A 21,979-nucleotide genomic window follows, 5' to 3' on the forward strand; every position below is an offset into this window, starting at 1 on the left:
TTCGTGTTCGTATTCCTATGGGAGGGACCAGCTTCATTGAGATCGCTCTCACTGATTTGATCACCTCCTGGCACGCCAGTCCCAATCCTCGCGGGACGCGTGGATGTATGCCCTGGTACGGAGTACAATAAAGCGTTTCTCACCACAGATGTGCTGATCTTACGTTTCTTGCGCGCATTACCGCTGACAGAAGAGTCTGGTGCGTCTAGTTGGGTCTTACCGGTGTTATCAATTTATCTCCACCTTCCGCCGAAAATTTCGCGTCCTTGCGTCCGATTTGTCTGGACATTACCACACCTAGTAGTACAACCACTTCCACGTCTTCATTCCCAAGGTGCATCATCTTCTCTCGCAGTTCCTTCTTCTGCTGCCGGCTTGGAGCCTTCCCAGGGTCACGGTGTCCAGGCCGCTTGGTCCATTCCCACATAATAATAATAATCCTGAATGGCTGAAGGTCCCTTCTGCCGAGCCTTCCTCTTTCGTTTGTTGGTAGATTTGCTCTGTAGTGCCGCGGAGGGACCCGACTAGTCGGATTTCCAATTTCTCCCAAGTTGAAAGTTTCCGTACAACCTTTCCATTGAGTCGTAAAACATGCATTCTACAGATTTATCCATTGGGGGGCATGATTGTGGTGAAGCCAACAAAATCCGCGCTTCGGCCGCGACAGATTGCTCATGGTCGCAGAGAGTTCATACCCTTAGTGTCCACATTTATGTTTGGACACCCTTAGTGTAGTAGTAAACTATTCCAGGCTCCCTCACCACGACAAGGCATTATCCCAAGGGGAGGCGGAGGGGTTCAATGGACGATGTTATTTTTCGACAAATTCGCATTGAATTTGCTTCGTCTTTTGTCTAAAAACTGGAAATGCTATTGTCTCAGCACTGTTCCTTGCCTTTGTATTAATATATGGGAATAGCCCTTGAAAAGTGACTACTCTCTGACATGTCTGCCTCATGCCATCGGGGTATTCTGATGTGAGACAATTTGCACATCAGTTATGATATCATTTAATGATTAGAAATCCAGTCGATTATGGAAGAAACCGACGGAAAAAATGAGATAATGTAGATCCAATGAACTTTGAAACACTAAATAACATACATTTGAAAAGATTCTCAGCGATCTAAGCAAATAAACTGGGAACAATCTCAACTGCAGCACTGAAAAGTAATTACGTTGTATTCAAAATTGTGTTTTCGGTCACATGAGCCAGCATCTCTACGTTAGAAAAGTTTACCCACGAATAGTTAGGCCAATTTCTATAAAGAAATTCATAGATTTTTAACTTAGGATTGAATGATAAAGTTAATATAGATAATTAACTATTACCTCTAGTAGTAAACAGATTGACGTTATATAGCAAAAATAGTTCATTTTAAATATAGAATCCATACATCATCATTCCTAGCAAACAATAAACAAGATACAACCAACCAATCGAATGGGCTTAGAAATTCATACCTAAATCAAAATTTTTCTTCTTTTTTTCGTTTCTTGTTTGTATTTTATATTGCAGGGTGGCTATCTAGATGGACTACGTTCACATTTGGGTGGTTTAACACAGCGTGTGAAATCATGGTATTGGGGACGACCTCTTGTAAGTGCAATTGTATTTTTATCATCTGTCACGCTTTTTCCATTCTGTTCTTCTAATTTCGTTCCACTTTTTTTGAGAAAGAAAATTTAAAGAAATCGGTATGCAATTCTATTACATTTTTTCTGTGCTGAATTAAAACATTAATCAGTGAAAATCAAGTGAAAATTATTTTAAAATTCTGACATTTTATATATTTTAACATTTTGTTCTGTGATCAATAAAATTTAAAATAAGAAACGAAAAAATCCATCATCAAATAGTTTATTTGTTTCAAAAGTAAATTTTGCATAATTCAATTCTTTTAGCACTAATTTTCCTCTTAGTTCATCTATTCCGTAAATACTTTTAAACATTTTTTATAATTTGTAGTGACTTACTCACTCCATTGATATTTTAATACAAATATAGAGTAAATGCAAACAACTTAGTTGAAATGACAGCAATATTTAAAAATAGTATTGAATATAGATAAATACCTATGAATACGTAGATGCAACTTAAAAGTCACATATTTCGTTGTAGAGTAAACTGAATGGAATAAAAAATACTAATAGCATTGCACTCGTAGACGAATGATTGCAAGTTGATATTCTTTAAATACAAGTTACATTGAATAGTTAGAAGTAAACGTAATGTCCATTTGTATAGGATAGTGCGTAGTGCACATAGTGCGCTTGTATGTATCGATCCTCAAAGTATATTAATATAAAATTCATATCTATATATTCCATTTTCTTCACTTATTGCAATTTATCTCTAATCAACTCAGCTATGAGGAGATCATTTATCGATTCTCTACCAACCATGAAACAATTGTTCAACTGCAGAATGGCTCCAAAGTTACATCTATCTTATTTCCAAACTCCTCATTTCAGATGTATCTCACACTGCGAAATAGTATTTTATCCTTTCGAACATGCAACAATCTTTTATCATACTAGTATATATCCACCTTGACCTGACTATATTTTAGTCTGACTGCATCGCTAAAGACAAACTACTTCAAATTCAGGTTTCTTCAAAGCTTTCTGAGATACATTAGATAACTTTACTGACATCAACTTCCAAATAAACAAAAATTAAATACATTTACACATAGAAGATTGTTCCCATAATGCCCATCAGTTCCATAAAAGACACCTTTGAAATATGCCCATAACAATCAACATTCTAAACTTTTCACTATACAAATGGACACGTTTTTTATAACTGAAAACTAACAACTTTCACGCATAATTGATCCCGCATACATAAATACGGAACAAAATAAAATCGTATTTTCAAATTCAATTAAAATATAATTGCACTTCTAGCATGAGGCACCTGTCTTCACTTTCAAACATAAAAAACAAACATCTTTTACTATCAATTTATCAGATTGTGGAAAAACTTAACGAAAACATACAACAGTAACAGAAATCTAATTTTTTCAAAGTTTAAAACTAAGATCAAACATTATTTCTCCGATTTCTACGAATATTCCTTTTGGTTCCTTCTTATGTTCAAATAATTAAGGGTAAGTAATCGACTATGTTTAAGTAATTTAAAGTATTGAATATTAATAGGATTCAATGAAAGGATACTAGCAGTAAAAAAATAACAACAAGCAATGACTTTGCAATAATTAGCACAAAGTAATGATGGAAATTTCATAACATTAGATGTCTTAAAAAAGATTCGTCGTATAAAATTTCCACCTATATGCAAAACGAGTACACTTTAACATACATCTAGAAGATTCCTTAATTCCTTACAGTAGCTTCATAAATCTGGTAGGTTCTGCAAGGCAAGTACTGAATTTACCGGCTTATCATGTTTATTACACCAACGCAAAAGTTCAAATGTCTTCCAATGCCTCAGTTCAATGACCGCGTCTACCAGTTTCTTCATATATAGTATCGACATCATCTGAGCCGATTCGTTAAATGTGACCATCCCACTGGAGTTTTTGCAACTTTATTATGAGAGAGACTTCTATTATATCTGAATCGAAATATACTGTCCTCTAGCAGTGTTTTCTTTCAGTATCTTCCGGCTTAGCTCTTAGCTTTTCAGAACTCTGAGTTACGCTCTGCAAATTCTAATCACAATTATAATACTCTTTCTACATGGTATCCGTTTTTGCGATTGGGCTATGATTTTAGTTTTATTGTAATTAACCACCAGTGCTAGTTCAGCATACCGTCAAAAATCACCAAAAATTTCACTATGAATGGAGCATGACCCTGTTCCATGTGACATTATGCCTTCTGCTTTAATTTTCTTTAAGCACTTCCCTCAGGTGTGATTATTTCAAAACTCGCGTGATCTTTCTCGTGCGTGGGTCCGCACCGCATCCTGAAAAGAAAATCACACACACGGGGATTCGCATGCACCTATCAAAATAACCAACGCACAAGCTAAATCTAAAATTTAAAAAAAAAATAAAAAAATCGCCTGACCGTCGTACAACTTCAGATCCGAGTGTCGCGATCGAAAAGGAGGATTCACGACGGATCATATTCTCGATCAATGAATGCCTTTGAAGTTCCTACCCTGCCTTGACAGCCTCAAGCCATGAAATTGGAAGATGTTCCCTTTTAGAAGGAGCTTTGCGGACTAGCGAGGAGTAGGGGAAAAGAGGTCCTCAAGGAAATCAGCTCGAATTCATTTTCATTTATAATTCATAATAAAGAAAAATATAAACAAAAAATAACAATAAATTCAGACCAATAAAAAAATAACAAGTCGAGAAACCGAAAACTGGACGCTTCAGGTACGAAAGGTTTTGTGTATTTCTTAGTACATAGCACGTAATACATCCATGTATTATGTGAGAGTATCCACTTTCGGGTGATATTGATATTCATAGTCTTCAATTTTCAAAGAAACAACAACTTTGACGTATTATTTGTTAGTAATAGTACGATTTCCACCAAACTTGGCAAGATCATGCTCCACATTATAGCCTACATCGCAACAATTTTATGGTGCTAGGATGAATTTAAGGGGCGTTTCCAGCCAATTACAAAGAATAATAATAATATACTATTATTAACTTTATTTGAAAATATATCGGTATGGAAGGTATTTCGGAGACCAGGCATCATATAGTGGCAGCCTCCTGATTTTTTTCAGATTTTTGGGTTGGGTAGTTTCTGAGCATGGTCTCCTTAAAGAAATGATCCCTTTCAACCCCCCGCACTCCCCACCTTTCTAACAAATATCAAAATTAAGACCGGCTTCGAAAAGTACAAACCAGGGCCTTTAATTTGATATCCCACATGACTATATTTGATGAAAAAAATTTTACACCCTCCTTTTGCATGTAAGGGACCCTCCTTAAGTTCAACGTAAAAGTATGTAACTCACTGTATGTATGAACGTTCACAGTTCCCACCTTTTTACCAAATTTGGTGTCAATCGCTATAACCGTCTCCGAGAAAAAATGCGTGTGACGGACAGACAGACAGCAAACCGATTTTAATAAGGTTTTGTGTTTACACAAAACCTTAAAAATGGTAAGCTAATGTTACTGAACAGGAGGCTCTAAGAACTGGAGGGGTCCTGGTTTCGATCGGGTGATTCAAAAATTTACCGGTACATAACATAAATCAGATCAGGAATTTCCACCCTTCCTCACTGCGGGAATTACCCTCTCCCTAAAAGGATACGGTGCAGGACCCCACGGACCCCGATTACTTGCCTTCCAAGCATCTACAAATTCACAACGTCCATTATTAGTAGAACGGTTAATGCGCACCTCCAGACCAACAACATTCCGTCCGAAAAGAAGAAGGGCTGTCGAGTCGGTTCAACTACAAAGAGCAACTGATTATCGAATCGGTAGTTGTAGGAAAGGCAACTAGAGACCAAAAAACCTCTTTAGTTGTTACATCGACTATGCCAAGGCTTTCGACAGCGTACCGCGCATACCTTGCTAATCAATGTCCTTCGTATGCACCCCATTGGTCCGAAACTAATAAAGTTTTTGGCGACAGTCATGGAAGGGTGGCATACCACCTTATCAGTGCGCTCATCTGAAGCTACTAATACCTCAGAGCCTACCCATATACGGAGAGGCATCTTTCAAGGGAACTCGTTGAGTCCCCTTTTTGAATGCTACTGAACCACCTTTCATGGGTGCTGAATGATGCTGGAGATCATGGTTGTGCATTCGGAATATTGCCGTGGTCGAAAATCGATCTGGGAAACGTCCAGCGGGGGATACGGACAACTGTGTCCAAATTCAGAATGCATCATCCAAACTCTGCCGTGGAGCGGATAAACCTCCCTCGTGACATCGGAGGTAGGAACGTGGTTGACGCGCATTTGTCACACAGATGACTGTGTGCTGGGGAGCTCTTTACTAAGACTGAGGGATTTTTGTATCCCACCACCTCATTTTTGGCTGCACTGGGATGGCACCGGTGCAATACAAGAGCAGGTATGTAAGGTGACTCACCAAAACCTTGCATACAAGCAGGGGCTGATCACGGGAACATGTACGGTTTACAGAAAGTATTGGGACCAGTAAGTTCTAACTGATCGCCATACACCAAACAACAAACCTGACGTTTGATTGATTGATGTTGCTATCTCCCATAATAGCAAAATTAAACGAAAATACATGGAGAAGAATGTCAACTAGGGGCCACTGGCTCGAAAATCAAAGAAATTTGGCGTCTCGGGAGAGTGGTTGTCGTTCCTACAATATTGTCAGCTACAGGTATTGTACCAAAATCCCTTGATATCCTGGGACTCTTACACGGTCTGGTTCCAACGATGCAGAAATATACCATTCTGCATACGTGTCCGATGTTGCGGGGAGTTCTTGACGGATTCTCCCGGTGACCTACCACCGGCTACCGCCAGCACTCTGTCTTTTACGTAGACAAGATCGTCCGACCCTAAATGTTTGGCACTTAGTGTTAGTATTAAGTAAAATTCTGCATCTGCCAAAATTGTGATAATTCGGAAAGCTAAAGATAAGAAAATGCAAATAAGAGAATAAAAATAAAAAAAAAACAAAAAATAGAAAAAAACATCAAATAAATGTTAATCAACCATAAAGGAATGGATAAAAGCCCCTGCCCTTGAAAGCTCTTAAGGGGAAAATTACATGAGGTATTTGAAAAAGAAAAAAACGTGACCGATTTAGTTATGGAATGAATCGTATTCCACCCGCAATTAATTAAGGACAAATAATATCCTACTAACGCTTCATTGTTGGCTAGTTTACAAACGAGATTGTACCCATTGTAAAAATATCGCGATTGTAACTGATTCGCCGATGACAGCGGTTGAATAATCAGCGGAATCCAGAAGCGAAATTTTTCTATTAGATTTTTATTAAAATAGGTTCGATGTCTGTCTGTCACACGCACTTTTCTCAGAAATGGTTATATTGTTACTTAGTGACACGAAATTTGGTGAGAAGGTGGGAACTGTGAACGTCCAGACAGACAGTAGCTCAAAATTGACTTTACCGTGTACATTTACTGCAATATTACGTTAAAGTGAGTAGTCTGACATGTTAAATGCATATACATTACGGGCTACGTACAGATGGGATAGCTCTACACTCAAATATACTCACAGCCTTTCATACCTGAAGCGCCGAGCTTCCGCTTTCCCTACTTGTATACATAATCCTATTAACGCATTACGTCTTAAATTGGTTCCCCGGTGCTAAATACAGATACATACTTTCCCGCGATCACATCTGGAAAGTTATTTATCTGGTTTTTAGAGGGGTGGAGTGTGGAAATTTTAGGATTTACGTCATCAAGATTTTACACTTTATTTTTCATCCAAACAAACACATGATTTTAGATGCAATATACAGCAAAACTCTCAAGTCACGCTCAATCCGTCCTGGCCACCCACTGCTGTGAAATTTTACCCCACAATTTCATTATTTTTCTATTTAATCACTGCTTCACCTTTCTATTCCCCCCGCTATCAAAAACTCAACTCCTAAAAGCTCCTTTCTATTTCCCCGAAAGACCAAAAACGATCTGGCTGGTCCAGCTGTTCTGCTTGTCGTCGGCCACGTCCAAAGGGGCGCTCCAAGATTTGGCTGACTGCGGAATCATAGTAGTGGAGTGATGAACGGAAGGGATTGAAGGGTATATTGACCGCTGCGAGGGATAGTGAGCATGACGCACTCGATTTGCGATGTCGTGCGAAATGCAGGGAAGCTATACTTAGCGGCGTTAACTCCTCTTCCACCATGAAGAGAAACTGAAGAAGTAGAAAGAACACTTCACCTCTGTTCTTAACCGCACCATATCCGCTCTTGTGAATGAAATGAGTAGTCATCTTGCGAATATGGACTTCTCCTCCAAACAGAAGAAAAATCATCCCGCCCATCGATGCTCCCAAACGAAATCTCCCCGATATTTAACGCTGCACAACCGTTTTTGCAGATCCGCTACTTCCACTCGTATGGAAATCCCGGTAATCCAAGATCTTTACCAAAAAGTGGAAGAAGGGGATATTTATCAAAATTCAAAGAAAAACACCGGTCTTCAATACGACAATCGGGGGGAGAGGCATAGTTGCATGAGTCAGACAACACTTCGAAAGTTTGATCGAGAGAGGCTTGTTTCAGCCGCCGGATCCTCCTTTATTGACCAAACCAACACCTTACGGATCCTTTTAGAACAGTGCGTGGAGTTTAAATCGCCACTTCACCTGCTCTTCATTGATTTCGGGAGATCCGGAGAAACTAATAGCCATTATCAGAGCAACATGTCGCATGCTGCACTGAGAGCAGTTTGAGATCCAAAGCGAAGTCCGCCAGGATTGCATCTTATCGCCGATATTATTTCTTCTTGATGTCAGAGACGTTTTCTTCGTACCTTTTCCGGAAGACGTGAAAGAGCAAAATGGGTTAAAACATCTTTCCTCAAATATCTTGACTACGCTGATAACATCTATTTCCTCTCTCCGGGTCAAGAAGACCAATTGGCTCCAGATTCAGAAAAAGAGGCAAGTATAATTTGACTGAAAATAAATATCAACAAACTCACACTTCTCAGTCTGACGGATCATTGCACTGTCCCTATCTCCATTAATGGAAGAACACCGAAAGCGTCAATCAGTTTTTGTACAATATATCTAGGAAGCATTGTTTCTGCTGACATTGGTACCGAACTAGATATTACCCAACGCATTAGCAGCGGAAAATCCGCCTTTGCGGAAATATAGTTATCTCAACACGAACATCAAGTTATGACTGTTCTGTGCTAATATTCTTTTTGCGTTGCTATATGGGAGAAGCACATAGAAACACAGCTCCATGCCTGACACTACTTTGCACGAAGAACTTGATCCGCACGCAGGTCACTTACCCGTGGGCAATGTGATCAGAAGGCGGCAATAGATAGGTCACACATTAAGGAGCGGCGGCAATTACATGTAGTGGAACCCACTCTCCCACGATGGCCATAGAGTGGGTTCCCCCAAGAGCACTTGGGCCTGTGCAATAGAGGGGAAGTGCGGGTCTCTTTGATAGTCCTGGAGCAGTTGAAGCGTATTTCATCCGAGCGGGGTCCATGGCTCGTAGATGCAGTTGACGTACTCTGCTTAACCAAGGGGTGAACAGCAACACTCCCAATAATGTGAATCAATTCATATAATTTTACGCCTAATAAATTTCTAATTTATTAATTATTCAAGGTCGAGTAAAAATCATTCGAAACATATTCGCGCCCTATTACCATAGTTTGAACATATAATAGGATTATTTCTAATTAAATTCAATAGTGTGGTGGCAACTAAAGTGCCCACAGAAGTCATCACATAACTGTTAATTGCTCAAGCAAAGACAATGCTTCTAAATACTCGCATATAAATTATTATAATTTTAGTTTTGCTCCTAATCGTCATTGCGATCGGAAAAAATAGGAAAGTTAGTGGAAGTGATATTTCTTTCATTCATCGCATTTATCAATTCTAAACTACTTTATTTTATACAACAATTCGTTACTGAAATGCAAACATTTTTTACTGCAGAGACTAGGAACTCTTCGGCTGTCGTTCAATGCCCTTTTTCCAGTATTTGTTTGACTGCTGATTTGGCCGCCCCATATGCAGTTTGTTTGCCTTCTGTTTGTTCTTTCTGGAATATGCACTTATTTGTCAAACATTAGCTGAACATTTTGTTAAGCTTCCCCAGCACTTCTAGTAGCTCCACCATACATAAAATCTTGCAATGGATACTAGAAGAACTCCAGGAAATGATGCTATCAAGCGAAAGAAAGAATTAATGAAAAAGTTACAAGAAAATGAGACTTACAGACTTCCTAGAGATGAGATGGTGATCGTGATGGCTGATCTGAATGTCCTGATAGCGTGCTCGGACATTGATAAGAGGTTTGTCGATTAATACCACCTCCAGCAATGATTTTGGGGGTTGTCTTCTATCAGCTGGTGTGAATGTTAAGTGAATGTCCTGGACGCGCTCTAGGGTCTTCAGCCCGAAAGAGGTCAGGCTGATTGGTCGAAAGGCCTTCACGGAATCATGACCGAGCCTGCCCGCTTTCGGTATGAAAACCACTTGTGCGTGCCTCCAGGACTGTGGTACGTATCCACGGCACAACCCTTTCCTGTTGCTTCTGTAATATGACTGGCATTATGCCATCTGGGCCTGGAGATTTATACGCGGAGAAGCTATTTATAGCCCAGCCGATATTATCCTCGGTAATTACCGATTTGATAGTCTCGCACAGCTGAGGTGGCCGCAAACCCTCCAAGCAAGGTTCTGACTTACAGTCCTCTTCGCTAGAAGATTCCATCTAGGAGCCTTCCGACTTTTTAAAAAAGGATGGGCTCTTATGTTCCTTGGACAGAATCTTACTGAGTTTCGCGGATTCACTGGTGCTTTCGATATTCTGACAATAGTCCATGAGACTTTAAAGGCAGTATCGAATGCCTTTTCCAGAACGGACTATAGTTTCCTAAATAAATTTGTTTAGTTTGCTCTATAACTTACTTATTTACCTCGCAACTGCTTCAAAACAAAATGGAGTGAATTCTTCACCGACGGGTTTCGCTGAAAAGCACCTCATTGTGCCAAACAAATGACTGAAATGTACTTTGTGTATATTTAAGTAAATGATTTCAAGAATCGTTTTAACTCAAACGGAGAGTAGACTTTGTTACACCTAAAGAGATAACGTTCCTCTAGTCTATATGCTTCTTATTAAGTCGTTCAGTTAGGTAAGCGTGCTTATTATTCACAGCCCCAAGAATGATCTGAAGGTTGACAGGACTGCAGAATTCACAGATTTTCCTTTTCATCCGCATTTTCTCCTTCAATTCATACAACATCGACTCCTGGGCTCCGCGGCGTATTCGTATTACCGACACACGACACATTCCTTGCTGCTATGGAGCAGCAAGGAATGTGTCAAAGGGTAATCTAGAATGTTGTAAACCGCGGAATGACAAAATGGAGCGTGAACTGCAATGATCGAATTTCGTCTCTGCTGAGCCTAAGAGAATATCAAATGTTCTGTTTACAATACCATTATTTCTGGAAGAATTAAAGTCGAAAGTCTTATTTTAGCAGTCCGACCGTCAATATTGATTTCGGTTGAGATTTAGGTTCCAAAAATGATCTCGTTTCAAGTCTAGATGAACTATGATAGATATAACACACGCAAAATTTTTTTAAGATCGTAAAGATGCACTTAGGTACGGGCGGGCCAGACCGGTCAATGGGTACTAATTTTTATTAAGTGATGTGAAGTTCTATCCACTTGGTTGCCAGTGATATAGGTATTACCCTTGTTATGTAAATAGATTCTATTTTTTATTATTAATCAATTCATATAATTTTCTGCCTTATAAATTTATCAAATTTTTCCATTATGCAGACCATTAAATGTTCAAAAGATTGATTTCAAACTCGATTTATAACGCCAATTTAGATCGCATATAAAGGAATGTTTTCCAACTAAACCCCTAGAGTCTACAACTCTCTGTGCATAAAGGTGTTAATTCTTCGAACAAAGGCGATGGTTCCCGATAAATTAATTGTATTTTTTCTTCTAATTATTGTAACAATCTATACCGCAGATGAAGCTAGTGGAGGTAACAGTATTTCCATTTACTTAATTTTAAATACATTTCATTTAATAATTTAAGTAAAATCATTCCTTGCAGACGGTTGATAATATCAGAAATTTTGCAGCAAGTTGACCCATGTGTAGATGTTTTATTAACAGCGAATGATAGAAAGAAAAATATGAACTGAATAAACGCATTCCTGAATGAAATTACTAATCTTAAATTAAATGTATTTCTTAATACAACTAATGACAGCAAGAGAGTCTACTAACTAGCATACCTCCCCCGAACACCACTTTGTCGTTGTGGGGTAGCCTGTGGTACTACACTAAAATTATAAAAAATACGAGAATATGGAAACTATGGTTTCGACTCTCCGAGTGGTAAGGAGTCGCATACTTAGATTCCACCCGCGACTTTAACAAGCACTAAATTTAGAACCTTCAACAAGTTCATACTTCGCCACGGAGAAACCGATGGAAAACATGCTCTCCACCTCAGTGAAAACCCTGCACTTAGTGTTTACTGCGCGGTCGCTAGCTAGAAGCTAAAAGAGTACAACACTCCTACAATGAGAGAAACTGAAAGCCCGACTTTCGCAACCTTTTCTTCTGCCTCTATCAGGAAAAACTGAAGGAAGGAAACTTGATAATGTGTGTAATGCGTATGCACCCAAACCGTCAGTAACAGTCAATTGTGTAGATTTATTACGTAGCACTGCCTCCTGTCGGTCCTAGAATAACCTAAAGGCTTTGGTTTGACCGGAAGCCGTTTTAAAGCAGCTTGCCTAAAGTTTCTTCGATAGCATTATTTTTGTTCAAAGACTATGTGTCACCTAGAGGCAAATGGTTACCCGCGGAGAACTCATGGTCCCAACAAATGGTGCCGAGTGGGATCTTCTGTCACCTATTCGTCGAAGCCATTTTGCTTCGTTTTGTGCACTTAAAATTGACCTTTAGCACCATAAGTAGAATTGATTCCCAATCGAATCGTTCCAAAACCTGGAGCAAAACTCAGATTTTCCAGCAAAAAATTAAAATCGTTTTTTTTTTAATAAGCTTGTTTCTCATGGCACTGCTGTCATCGCTCATAGTAAGTCTTAAAGAAAAAAGTAAGTCTCCGACGACTAGATTGCGCCTGCCAGAGTTCATCGCTTGTTTAATCCAAGTGACCACTCTGCATTGTAATTAGAGCTTGATGAGCTACACCCTTCAGATTTTGTGTTTCCCTATGTGAGGGAATGATGAATGCACTCCTAGGGTGAACTTAAGGGGGGTTTTCCAGTCAATTCCTAAAAGTTGGTAATATACTATTAGTAATATACTATTATTATTTGAGTAGATATCGAAATGGGACATATTTTGAGACTTAGACCTAATATAAAATATAAGGGCACCGCCATCTGAAAGAAATCAGATTTTTGGGTTGGATCGTTTCGGAAAATGGGTCTTTTCTCACTTTAAGTAGTTAAGTAACTAGTTACTCGCGGACTTTACAATCCACATCAAAACTAATATCAGTTTCAGCAAGTACTAATCGAAACCTCTAATTTGAAACCCCACGTCATTGTATCTGGTGATAAAAATGTTTACATCCCCTCTTTGCATATATGGGGAGCCCCCCTTAAACTTCCACGTAAATTTACCCCACTCGCTGTATGCGTAAGATTCCATAGTTCCCATCTATCCACCAAATTTCGTTGGAATCAGTTTTACCGTTTTAGAGAAAAGTGCGTGTGACAGACAGATTTGAGAACAGGAAAAAATCGTATGGGGACCAAATCTGGAGGATACGGTGGATGCAGAAGCGATTCCAAGCCCAATTCATGCAATTTCGTCATCGTTTTCATTCATTCATTTCATAGTTGTCCTGCTGAAGCAGCACTCCCTTTTTCTTAAAGATGGGGCGTTTTCCGCGACTTCATCCTTCAAACGCACCAATAACACTAGGTAATAGTCGTTGTTGACGGCTTTTCCCTTCTCAAGATCATCATCATTAACAGCGCAACAACCGGTATTCCGTCTAGGCCTACCTTAGTAAGGAACTCTAGATATCTCGGTTTTGCGTCTAGGTCCACCTATTTGATATCCCTAGAAGCTAACCAGAGCCCTGGCCTATAGATCGCTCACCGCTCACCTATTAAACCGGATTTTATCCACAATCTGACGGTCATGGTATAGCTCATAGATTTCATCGCTATGTAGGCTACGGAATCGTCCATCCTCATGTAGGGGGAGTTCACAATCTTTCTTGCTAAGAACCCAAGAGGAATACGTGGGGACCATCAAAATCATTGTCTTGTACAGTAAGAGTTTGGAGCGAAATAGTTTTTGAAAGCTGAAATAAACTCCCTTTGGCTGCCAACAACCGTGCATGGATTTCATCGCCATAGCTGTTATCGGTTATGATTTTCCACTCCAGATAGGAAAAATTATCAACGGCCTAAAGTTGTAGTCTCCTATCTGTACTCTTCTCATTTGATGTTTATGTGCATCGCCTCCTGCATCTGCATAAAGGCAGTTTGTACGCCTTGGGTCATTCTCCCCATGATGTCGATATTGTCAGCATAGACCAGTAGTTGTGTGGATTTATAGAGGATCGTGCCTCTCGAATTTACCACAGTTTCACTTTTCCAAATCCAAGTTAAAGAGGACGCATCATAGGGCATCCCCTTGTGTTAGATCATTGTTGTTGATGAATGGTCTGGAGAGTGATCCTGGCCTCGCACACTGGTGAGCATTAGCCTAGTCAGTTTTATCAATTTCATCGCGATACCGAATTCTATCATGGCCGTGTACAGTTTTACCCTGGCAAGGTTTGCACCGGCTGCTTGGAAGTCTATGAAAAGATGGTGCAACTGACGCCGATATTCCAACAGCTTTTCCATCGCTTGCCGTAGAGAAAAAATTTGATCTGTTGCTAATTTGCCTGGAGGGAAGCCTCTTTGGTATGCGCCAATGATGGGCGTATGGGACTATCCGGCCTAGTAAGATAGCGGAGAATATCTTACAGATGGTACTCAGCTACATGATAGCTCTATAATTTTTGCCCTGGGTGATATCTCCCTTTCTATGTATGAGGCAGATAATGCCTCTTTGCCAGTCGTCAGGCATTGATTCGCTATCCCACACCTTGAGCATAAACTGATGAATCGCTTGGTGTATCTGAAATAATAAAATACTTGGTTTAGTTGGTCGCCTCCATATTTAATAAATTCGGCTGTAATTCCATCGGCTCCTGGCGACTTGTGATTTTTTTTAACCGATGGGTTGCACGGATGGTTGGTGGTTGCAGTATTTACCCGTCGTCTTTAGTTCGCGGCACCTCCAACTCGCCCATATTAAGGTTGTTGAGCAGCTCATCAAAATACTCAACCCATCGCTCCAATATGTCCATTCTGTCGGCAATCAGATTTTCGTTTTTGTCTCGGCAGGATGAGCATCGAGGTGTATAAGGCTTCATACTGCTGAAACTGCTGAAACTTCCACGCCTGTTGCGATTGCTCGTTGCACTGTTCGAGTTCACAGATCTGCTGGTAGTCCCGGTTGCCTTTTCCCTCTGTGAACTCGCTTCTCCGCTCGTTCGAGTTGGTGATGAATCTCTGTGTGTACCGGCGTTCTTTGAGAATGCAACATTACTCGGTATGCAGCATTCTTCCGTTCCGTTGCTAACTTATATTCATCATGGAACCAGGTGTTCCGACTTTTCTTGCGACTGAGGCCAAACATGTTTGTGGCCGAATCAATGATGATGCCCGCCAGGTCGTTCTGAAGATCATTTGTTGATGCTTCATCACCAAGACATCTGTTAGCTACGGTTATTGCGGCATCCATTTCCCCCTTATAGGCGTTACGAACAGTGTGTTGTGAATGGCTTCAGTATTCACCCTCACCTGATTGTCAGAGGGGATTGTAGGTGGTGTTGTAGTTCGAGCGCGGAGCACTGTGCCAACGAGGTAATAATCGAAGTCTACATTGGCCCCTCTATATGTTTTAACATTCATCAAGGCTGAGAGGTGACGGCGTTCATTCAGTAGTCATAGGCCCCCATATGTTTGCGGCACGCTTTCCGCGCAAACGAGGTACTTCGAACAACCTTTTCGTGTGGTACTGTTAACCGAATAATCTGCATCATCATTGATATCCTTGTGTAAGCTATCGACGGATCGCCTGAACTTGGCTGTTAAAATATCCAAGTATGATTTTGATATCATCCTTGGAGCAGGCTTCAAGGGTCCGCTTAACTGCCTCGTAAAAGGTGTCCTTCTCCGACTCCGCCGTCTCCCCTGTAGGGTTTATGAGACTTATATTTGCCTCGCAAATCCTGTGTGCATATCCTTTTGCTTATATTTTTAAAGCCAATAACAGCAAGTTTCATTTTTTGGCTGACTTAGAAACCCACTCCCTTCACATGGTTTGCTGGATAGCCACTATAATATATTTACTTAAGGCTAAATGGGTAACTATTACATTGTTTGACCAACCCGACCTTCTCTGTAGTCTACTCTACTGTGTATATGATTATAGATATACATCAATCTTGACAATTTCATTAACAAGAAACTGCACCCGCACTAAGGGCATGAGAAGCTTGGAAATTTACTTACTTAACCTAGTTAAATCCATCTTATCCTAACTTATTCTAACTTAATCTAACTAATGTACAATAAATACTTAACTAATATAAATAACAAGCGCAACATAGCCCCTACCAGGCCAGCAATGTCAAAGAGGATGAGGATTTTAGGCTTTCAGGCTGTACTTACTATTTGGCAGGGCCTTAAGCATGTGGCCAACAAGATGGTTTTACCCTGTTGGTAAAGATGACGAATTCATGGGCTAGGGTGGTCCACCGTTCTTTTGAAAAATGTTGCCAACAGACTAAGAACATATTCTCAAAGTGGTTTCACTTTGTCTCGCCTATATACTTCGGCGTTTTTACCAACCTTTCCGGTCTTCCAGTTGTAAGACAAGCCGGTGCAGTGTCTATGAATTCGGCGTGCGAATGGCTCACATTTTTCTATGGCATTGTTGGAGCATGTGATCCAAGTTGGCGCTCCGTAGCAGATAATGGATTTAATCAGAGCCTTGTACAGAGTCAGTTTGGTTTTGGTACTGAGACCTACTGTCTTACGAAGAAGAGAGTAGATACCACTAACTGCACCGCATACCGTGCTCACAGCGAGCTGAAGGTGTGGGTTGAATTTGAGGAGTTCATGCAGTTTTACTCCAAAGCATTTAATCGAGCTAGATGTACTCACGGTGATGTCCCCGATTCTCATTTTTACACATTTAGCTTTTCTGTGGATGCCTCTAAAACTTAAGTATCTAGATTTCCCCCTAAAAGTGCAGTTATGCGTTTGTGCCGCCTTCTTCTTAATTCCCCAACTATGGCAGTACCTGCGGAGATGTACAATGTAGTTCTCAACCGAAGAAGGTTTGATGCAAAGATAAGCATGTCTTCGGCGTATTGAATCAGGCCAACGCCATAATCGGAGATCGGAACGTTAGCTGTTAAGATACTATAGAAAATTGGCCAGAAATGGATCCTTGCGGCACTCCCGACGTTATCGGCAAGAGATGAGAGAATTCATTCCCCGCGCTATGAAAAAAGTGCCTATCTTCAAAGAAACTTAACGCAATTCTAATTATGGGGACTGGAAATTCACTGTCTATTAGTTTATATAGAAGTCCGTTTGCCTGCACGGAGTTGAAGGCCTTTTCTAGATTTAATGCACACGCTACGATCAGTTTGTTGTTGACGTTAAATCTTAAGACGACTGTGTCGTAGAAGTAGCTCAGTGCGTGTTTGTTTTCGTTTTTGGATCAGGGATAATATGGTTGATATTGATTGTCAATACATTCTCAAACAGTTTGCCGAATTAGTAGCCACTATTAAAGCAGTTGTTCAAAATTGCTAACGGAAATTCGAAGGAGGGTCTGGGAAGGTTCTCAATTACAAAGTTCGGGATTCCCGGCTGGCCTTTCACCGTTAAGATTTTTGGTTAAGTCGGTGAGTTGAGATAAACTCAGAAAATGTTGCGAGTCCGATGGCTTAACTGAAGAGTTCGTTGTGGTGAATTTAGTAAGCTTCTTTGGGTTCTCAGAGATAAGGGCCTTGATTGTTGAATCAGCAATCGACGATATAGCCGGGTTGTTTTGTGGCGGAAGCTGAGTCTCAAAATATTCCGCGAGAACTTGCGCTTTCATAGCGGCAGTGCAGATGAGCTCCCGATTCTTAGGAACACTTCTGTGCAAATGTTAATGAATGTTTTATAAACAACCAATAAATAAATACAGTAGGGAATTGATAAAATGTCATTGGGGTATTATTCCCCGTTTTCGACGATTGGTTTTGGCACCAAACTGGAAAATTTCTATATCAAACGTGGCCAGATGCACTAGCATCATTACACAAATGAGAACAAACACCAATGATGATCATCATCAACTTAATGCTAAAGGAGCACTCAACATCTGCGAGCCGCTTCGATCACGCTGCGGGGCAGAGTGGAGGCAGCGTTTGACGATTTGCCTCTGCCTTGGTAAGAAACCGTAAAGCCGTCATCGCCTGACATTTTTTTACCAATAATGATGCGCAGAACGCAACTGCGATTCTGACTGAAAAGCCCCACCACCAGAGGCTATATTTTTTGTCCCGCAAAATTTCAAGACAGTTTCACCTCCTGTGTATAGTCTTCTTCAGCCGAACCTTAAAAAAATTAAATTTTATACGGAGTGTTCGCTCATTTATTAGCTTAAAATCATGATATTCTGTCAGTCGATGTTTAGCCAAACTCCTAGATTTTATTCCACAATTCGGAACATATTCGTCAATAGAGTTCACACGATCTATTTGGTGCCATTCTGATTGACACCCAGCATATGCCAGAATGACCGTGTACAATTCTACCCCTCCTCTGATGCCAGGAAAAGCGCCTCACCACACCACTATTGTCATCCACATTATCCAACGACCAACACGGAGAGGTAACCATTCGATTTCACCCGATTTTCCCTGCATTCTATAAATGTAATGCAAAACAGAAAATGTGAAAGCTCAATCGCAAATATTCTTTAAAAAACTACAGGAGGCCAACTCTAGCTCACGTAGCTCATATAAATTTCTATGAAGATCAATTATCTGATAAACTCAACACTTTCCACTTATTCTATTTTCCACATTCATATTTCTTACTTCAATGTAACAACCTAGAATTGGTTTTCACTACGCACTCATTGAAAAAAATGGAAATAAATTAATTTCTGCTCGATCGTCAGAAAGTAACAATTTTCCCTGCGTTTAAAGCGCAATCTTCTAAAATCGTTACGTTCTACTTTTCATCGTTGGAAAATAAACGATCAACATTTATTGAGATAATGGAAAGATACTGAGAAATTCAATTGAGTTTTATCATTGATGGTTGTGCTATGTGCGTAGTATGAAAGGCAAGACCATCATTGAAAGTGCATAGCACTGGATGGAAGATCTGCAATAAGACTCCAACTAGACTAGACCATTTCTTTGAAATGCATAGAAACCTCATAGACTATCGAAGAAAGTGAGTGAGCTAAGATGACACGCTAATTCAGACTGTGGACCGTTGTTGTATTGAAAACTGATGTCTATTCATTGCTTAGCACCAAAACTGATATTTGGAAAATCTACCCATTGGAGATAAACCTCAACTACAAGTTTGGGAAGTAACATAATTACCTACAAATCTAAATAAAACCGAACTTAAAACATAAAGTGGATGTCTACGATCCTCGAAATAAAAGAATTTAATGGGACTTTAGTGCTGAATCACAACCCAAGTATCTATCGCACCTCTAGACGTTTATACAAAACCTGAACACGTCTAGGCAAACCTTCAAACTAAACCTTAAAAACCACGAGATTATTCGAGCGCAGACTCCATAGCACTGCAAAGAACTAGCAATAGTTACAATCTATGTAACTCGAAACTGGTTCCCTGATTTTTATTGTAATGAGACTGAATAGATACGTGCTCAGAGAAAGTCACCTCGGGTTTCGTTTTATTACCACAATAATTTCAGATGATGTAGTGAATAGTCTGACAAAAATTGTCTTCATTTAGTGCAGTTTACGTGGGTTTAATTCATATACATCTATGCGCATATTAATTTTAAGATAAAATCTTGCTTGAAAGCTTAACGAGGTACCATCATTACGTGGAAACCTATCCAATGCACTTAGATTGAAACACATTTGGTTGATGACTCAGATTCTCCCTGTATACCAGCCCCGCGGGACTTGTAGCAAATTCTTCGCAATTGGCTGTCCGAAAGTCAAATAGAATGAACGGGAGGACTTCCAACTATGAACGGTCATCTTGAGAAATAATAACGGCGTGCAGTATCCTCCTGCACCATCTTTCGAGCATCCCATTGGAATGGCGGTGCTGAGCGCTTGTCCTGTTTTATAAACCGAAAAGTTTGCCTAACTCCGAGAAAAGGGAGGACTCGAACTACATTTCCTGGTTGATGATTACATCTGGCAGAACACCGAACCCCGGAATCCACTCTCGACAGAGGGCTTCGAAACAAGATTGTACAAAAAGGCCACCGCGTGAACCTACCAATTATAGTGAAACAATACCTCAAACCGCACAAGTTTCGCAGAGGGCCAATTAAATCTAGATCAATTTTATGAAACCGCTTGGTGGGCCGAGGGAACACAGCTACCTCTTCCCTCATATGCTGCCTTCAGGGGAATACTGGAAGTATTATATTTTGTTGCGAGATACGTGACCAATAATTCACGATCAGAGGTACTCCGATTCCATCAAGTTCAGCTGCTTTGAAAAGAAGCTCAACGACTCCTAGATTAGTTCTTAAGCATCGACGAATTTGTCTTGAGGCACATCATGCTGAGGGATGGTCAGAATTGGAAGCCCAAAGCTTGAAATGGCTTGCATCGGCCCGTTCCGGTTGCATGCCTTCAGGGGTATCTCGTGGCCGAGGAATTTCACATGTGATTGAACGAATCTGCTATTCCCAACCTTGAATACTAAACCAGTTTCGAAAAGAGTTTGAAAAATGCGCTCGAGCTGCTCTAAATGCTCGAATTTAGAGGAAGACGCGACCAGAAAATCTAATAAACGCAGCACAGAGTGATAAATCTTTTCCAACTGCCTAGCTTCCTGTAGCCATTAGTGCAGAGCAAAGAGGAAGTCGCTGCCGCGAATTTTAACGGTGGTAGTGTTTGGGAATTATTCCGGGATGCGAGAAGAACTGAGACCTGCCTGAATCGACTACATCAAACGACACGGTACTGTATTTTGGATATCACCAGAGCTCCTGGCAAAGCTAGTCTTTTATGAGAAATTGCAGGGGCTGATACATTTCGTGGTTTTTTCGGTCTGCTTACTTGTCGAGAGTTCTGACGACGAGTGTTGGAAAAGGGCCAAAAAACATCGCAATTATACAAGATTCACAAGAATCTACAATATCGCCCACTGCCTGCCGAGTACTTGAGGGAAGTCACCCTTTCCGTGATCACTCCCTAGGCGCTTGTTCACTTGAGAGATCGGCCAGCAGTTTACTCGCCTAACACTGATTCGACGACGACAATTTATTTACATTGGACGAGCAACTGCAATGAGAGAACCCTTTCTTGGTTCACGCAGCTTGTAATTGCAAAACTCAATCTTTGATTCGAGGTTGCAAACAGGCTTGGTTGCTTTCCATTTGAACGCCAACGAAATGAAAAATCGTTGGATCTAACGGTTCAAAGACAGGGAAAAACTCTGTCTTGTATCAGTCCTCCAGTTTTGCTTTTCCATTTACAAATTTCGAAATTCTATTTCTACCGAAACGTTGATAACACCTCAGATATGGACTGACATTTCGACACACATCAAAAGCGGCTTATGACTGGTGTCTAATTAGTAAACTGCTGCAACTTTCACGGCCCCGTTGTTAGCGGAACATTGTTCCAACACACGGCCTGGCTGGGTTCCAGCTGCACCGCAATGAACATCTAATCAAATCAACCAACCGAAATTAGCAGTACATTTAGGACCTGCCTTATGATTGAGGTGCTGCTGCATCTGAAGTTCGCTTACCCTTCGTTTGCGTCTCGGTACAGGCAGGGGAATAGAACATCGGCCACCAAATTCAATACCGGTCGTCCTTGCGATTCGATGGTCGCCTAGCAGTGAGAAAACTTAAGTGTTGCCCCAGTGACTCAAATTTTAACCACCCCCCTTGAATGTTGATAAGTCCCGGGTCACTAACACTTCTCTTCCACGATGTTGAGCTGTTGAAGATCCGTGGGATTTAGATGGTATGGCGA

General features: G+C 40.5%; 1 protein-coding gene and 2 long non-coding RNA genes across 11 annotated transcripts in view; 2 read left to right on the top strand and 1 right to left on the bottom strand.

Moving 5' to 3' along the window:
• The window catches only part of LOC119647532 (whirlin), a 406,732-nt gene that overhangs the window by 325,923 nt on the left and 58,830 nt on the right, over nt 1–21,979 (top strand). For 7 of the 9 annotated variants that reach the window (XM_038048514.1, XM_038048513.1, XM_038048519.1 and 4 more), the window contains one exon: nt 1,520–1,600. The exons of the other annotated variants lie outside the window; for them this stretch is intronic. In XM_038048514.1, coding sequence (XP_037904442.1) covers nt 1,520–1,600 — 81 coding nt within the window. The remainder of the gene's footprint in view (nt 1–1,519; nt 1,601–21,979) is intronic. 9 annotated transcript variants of the gene reach the window in all.
• LOC119647535 lies at nt 9,204–10,198 on the bottom strand. Its single transcript, XR_005248897.1, has 2 exons — nt 9,889–10,198; nt 9,204–9,831 (listed from the first exon to the last, which is right to left on the bottom strand). It is a non-coding gene; the product is annotated as an uncharacterized LOC119647535 (long non-coding RNA).
• Nucleotides 11,564–11,882, top strand: LOC119647534. The gene is made up of 2 exons (XR_005248896.1): nt 11,564–11,683; nt 11,756–11,882. It is a non-coding gene; the product is annotated as an uncharacterized LOC119647534 (long non-coding RNA).

The sequence above is a fragment of the Hermetia illucens genome, chromosome 2, assembly GCF_905115235.1.
Source record: "Hermetia illucens chromosome 2, iHerIll2.2.curated.20191125, whole genome shotgun sequence".
In the NCBI taxonomy this organism is placed as follows: Eukaryota; Metazoa; Arthropoda; class Insecta; order Diptera; family Stratiomyidae; genus Hermetia; species Hermetia illucens.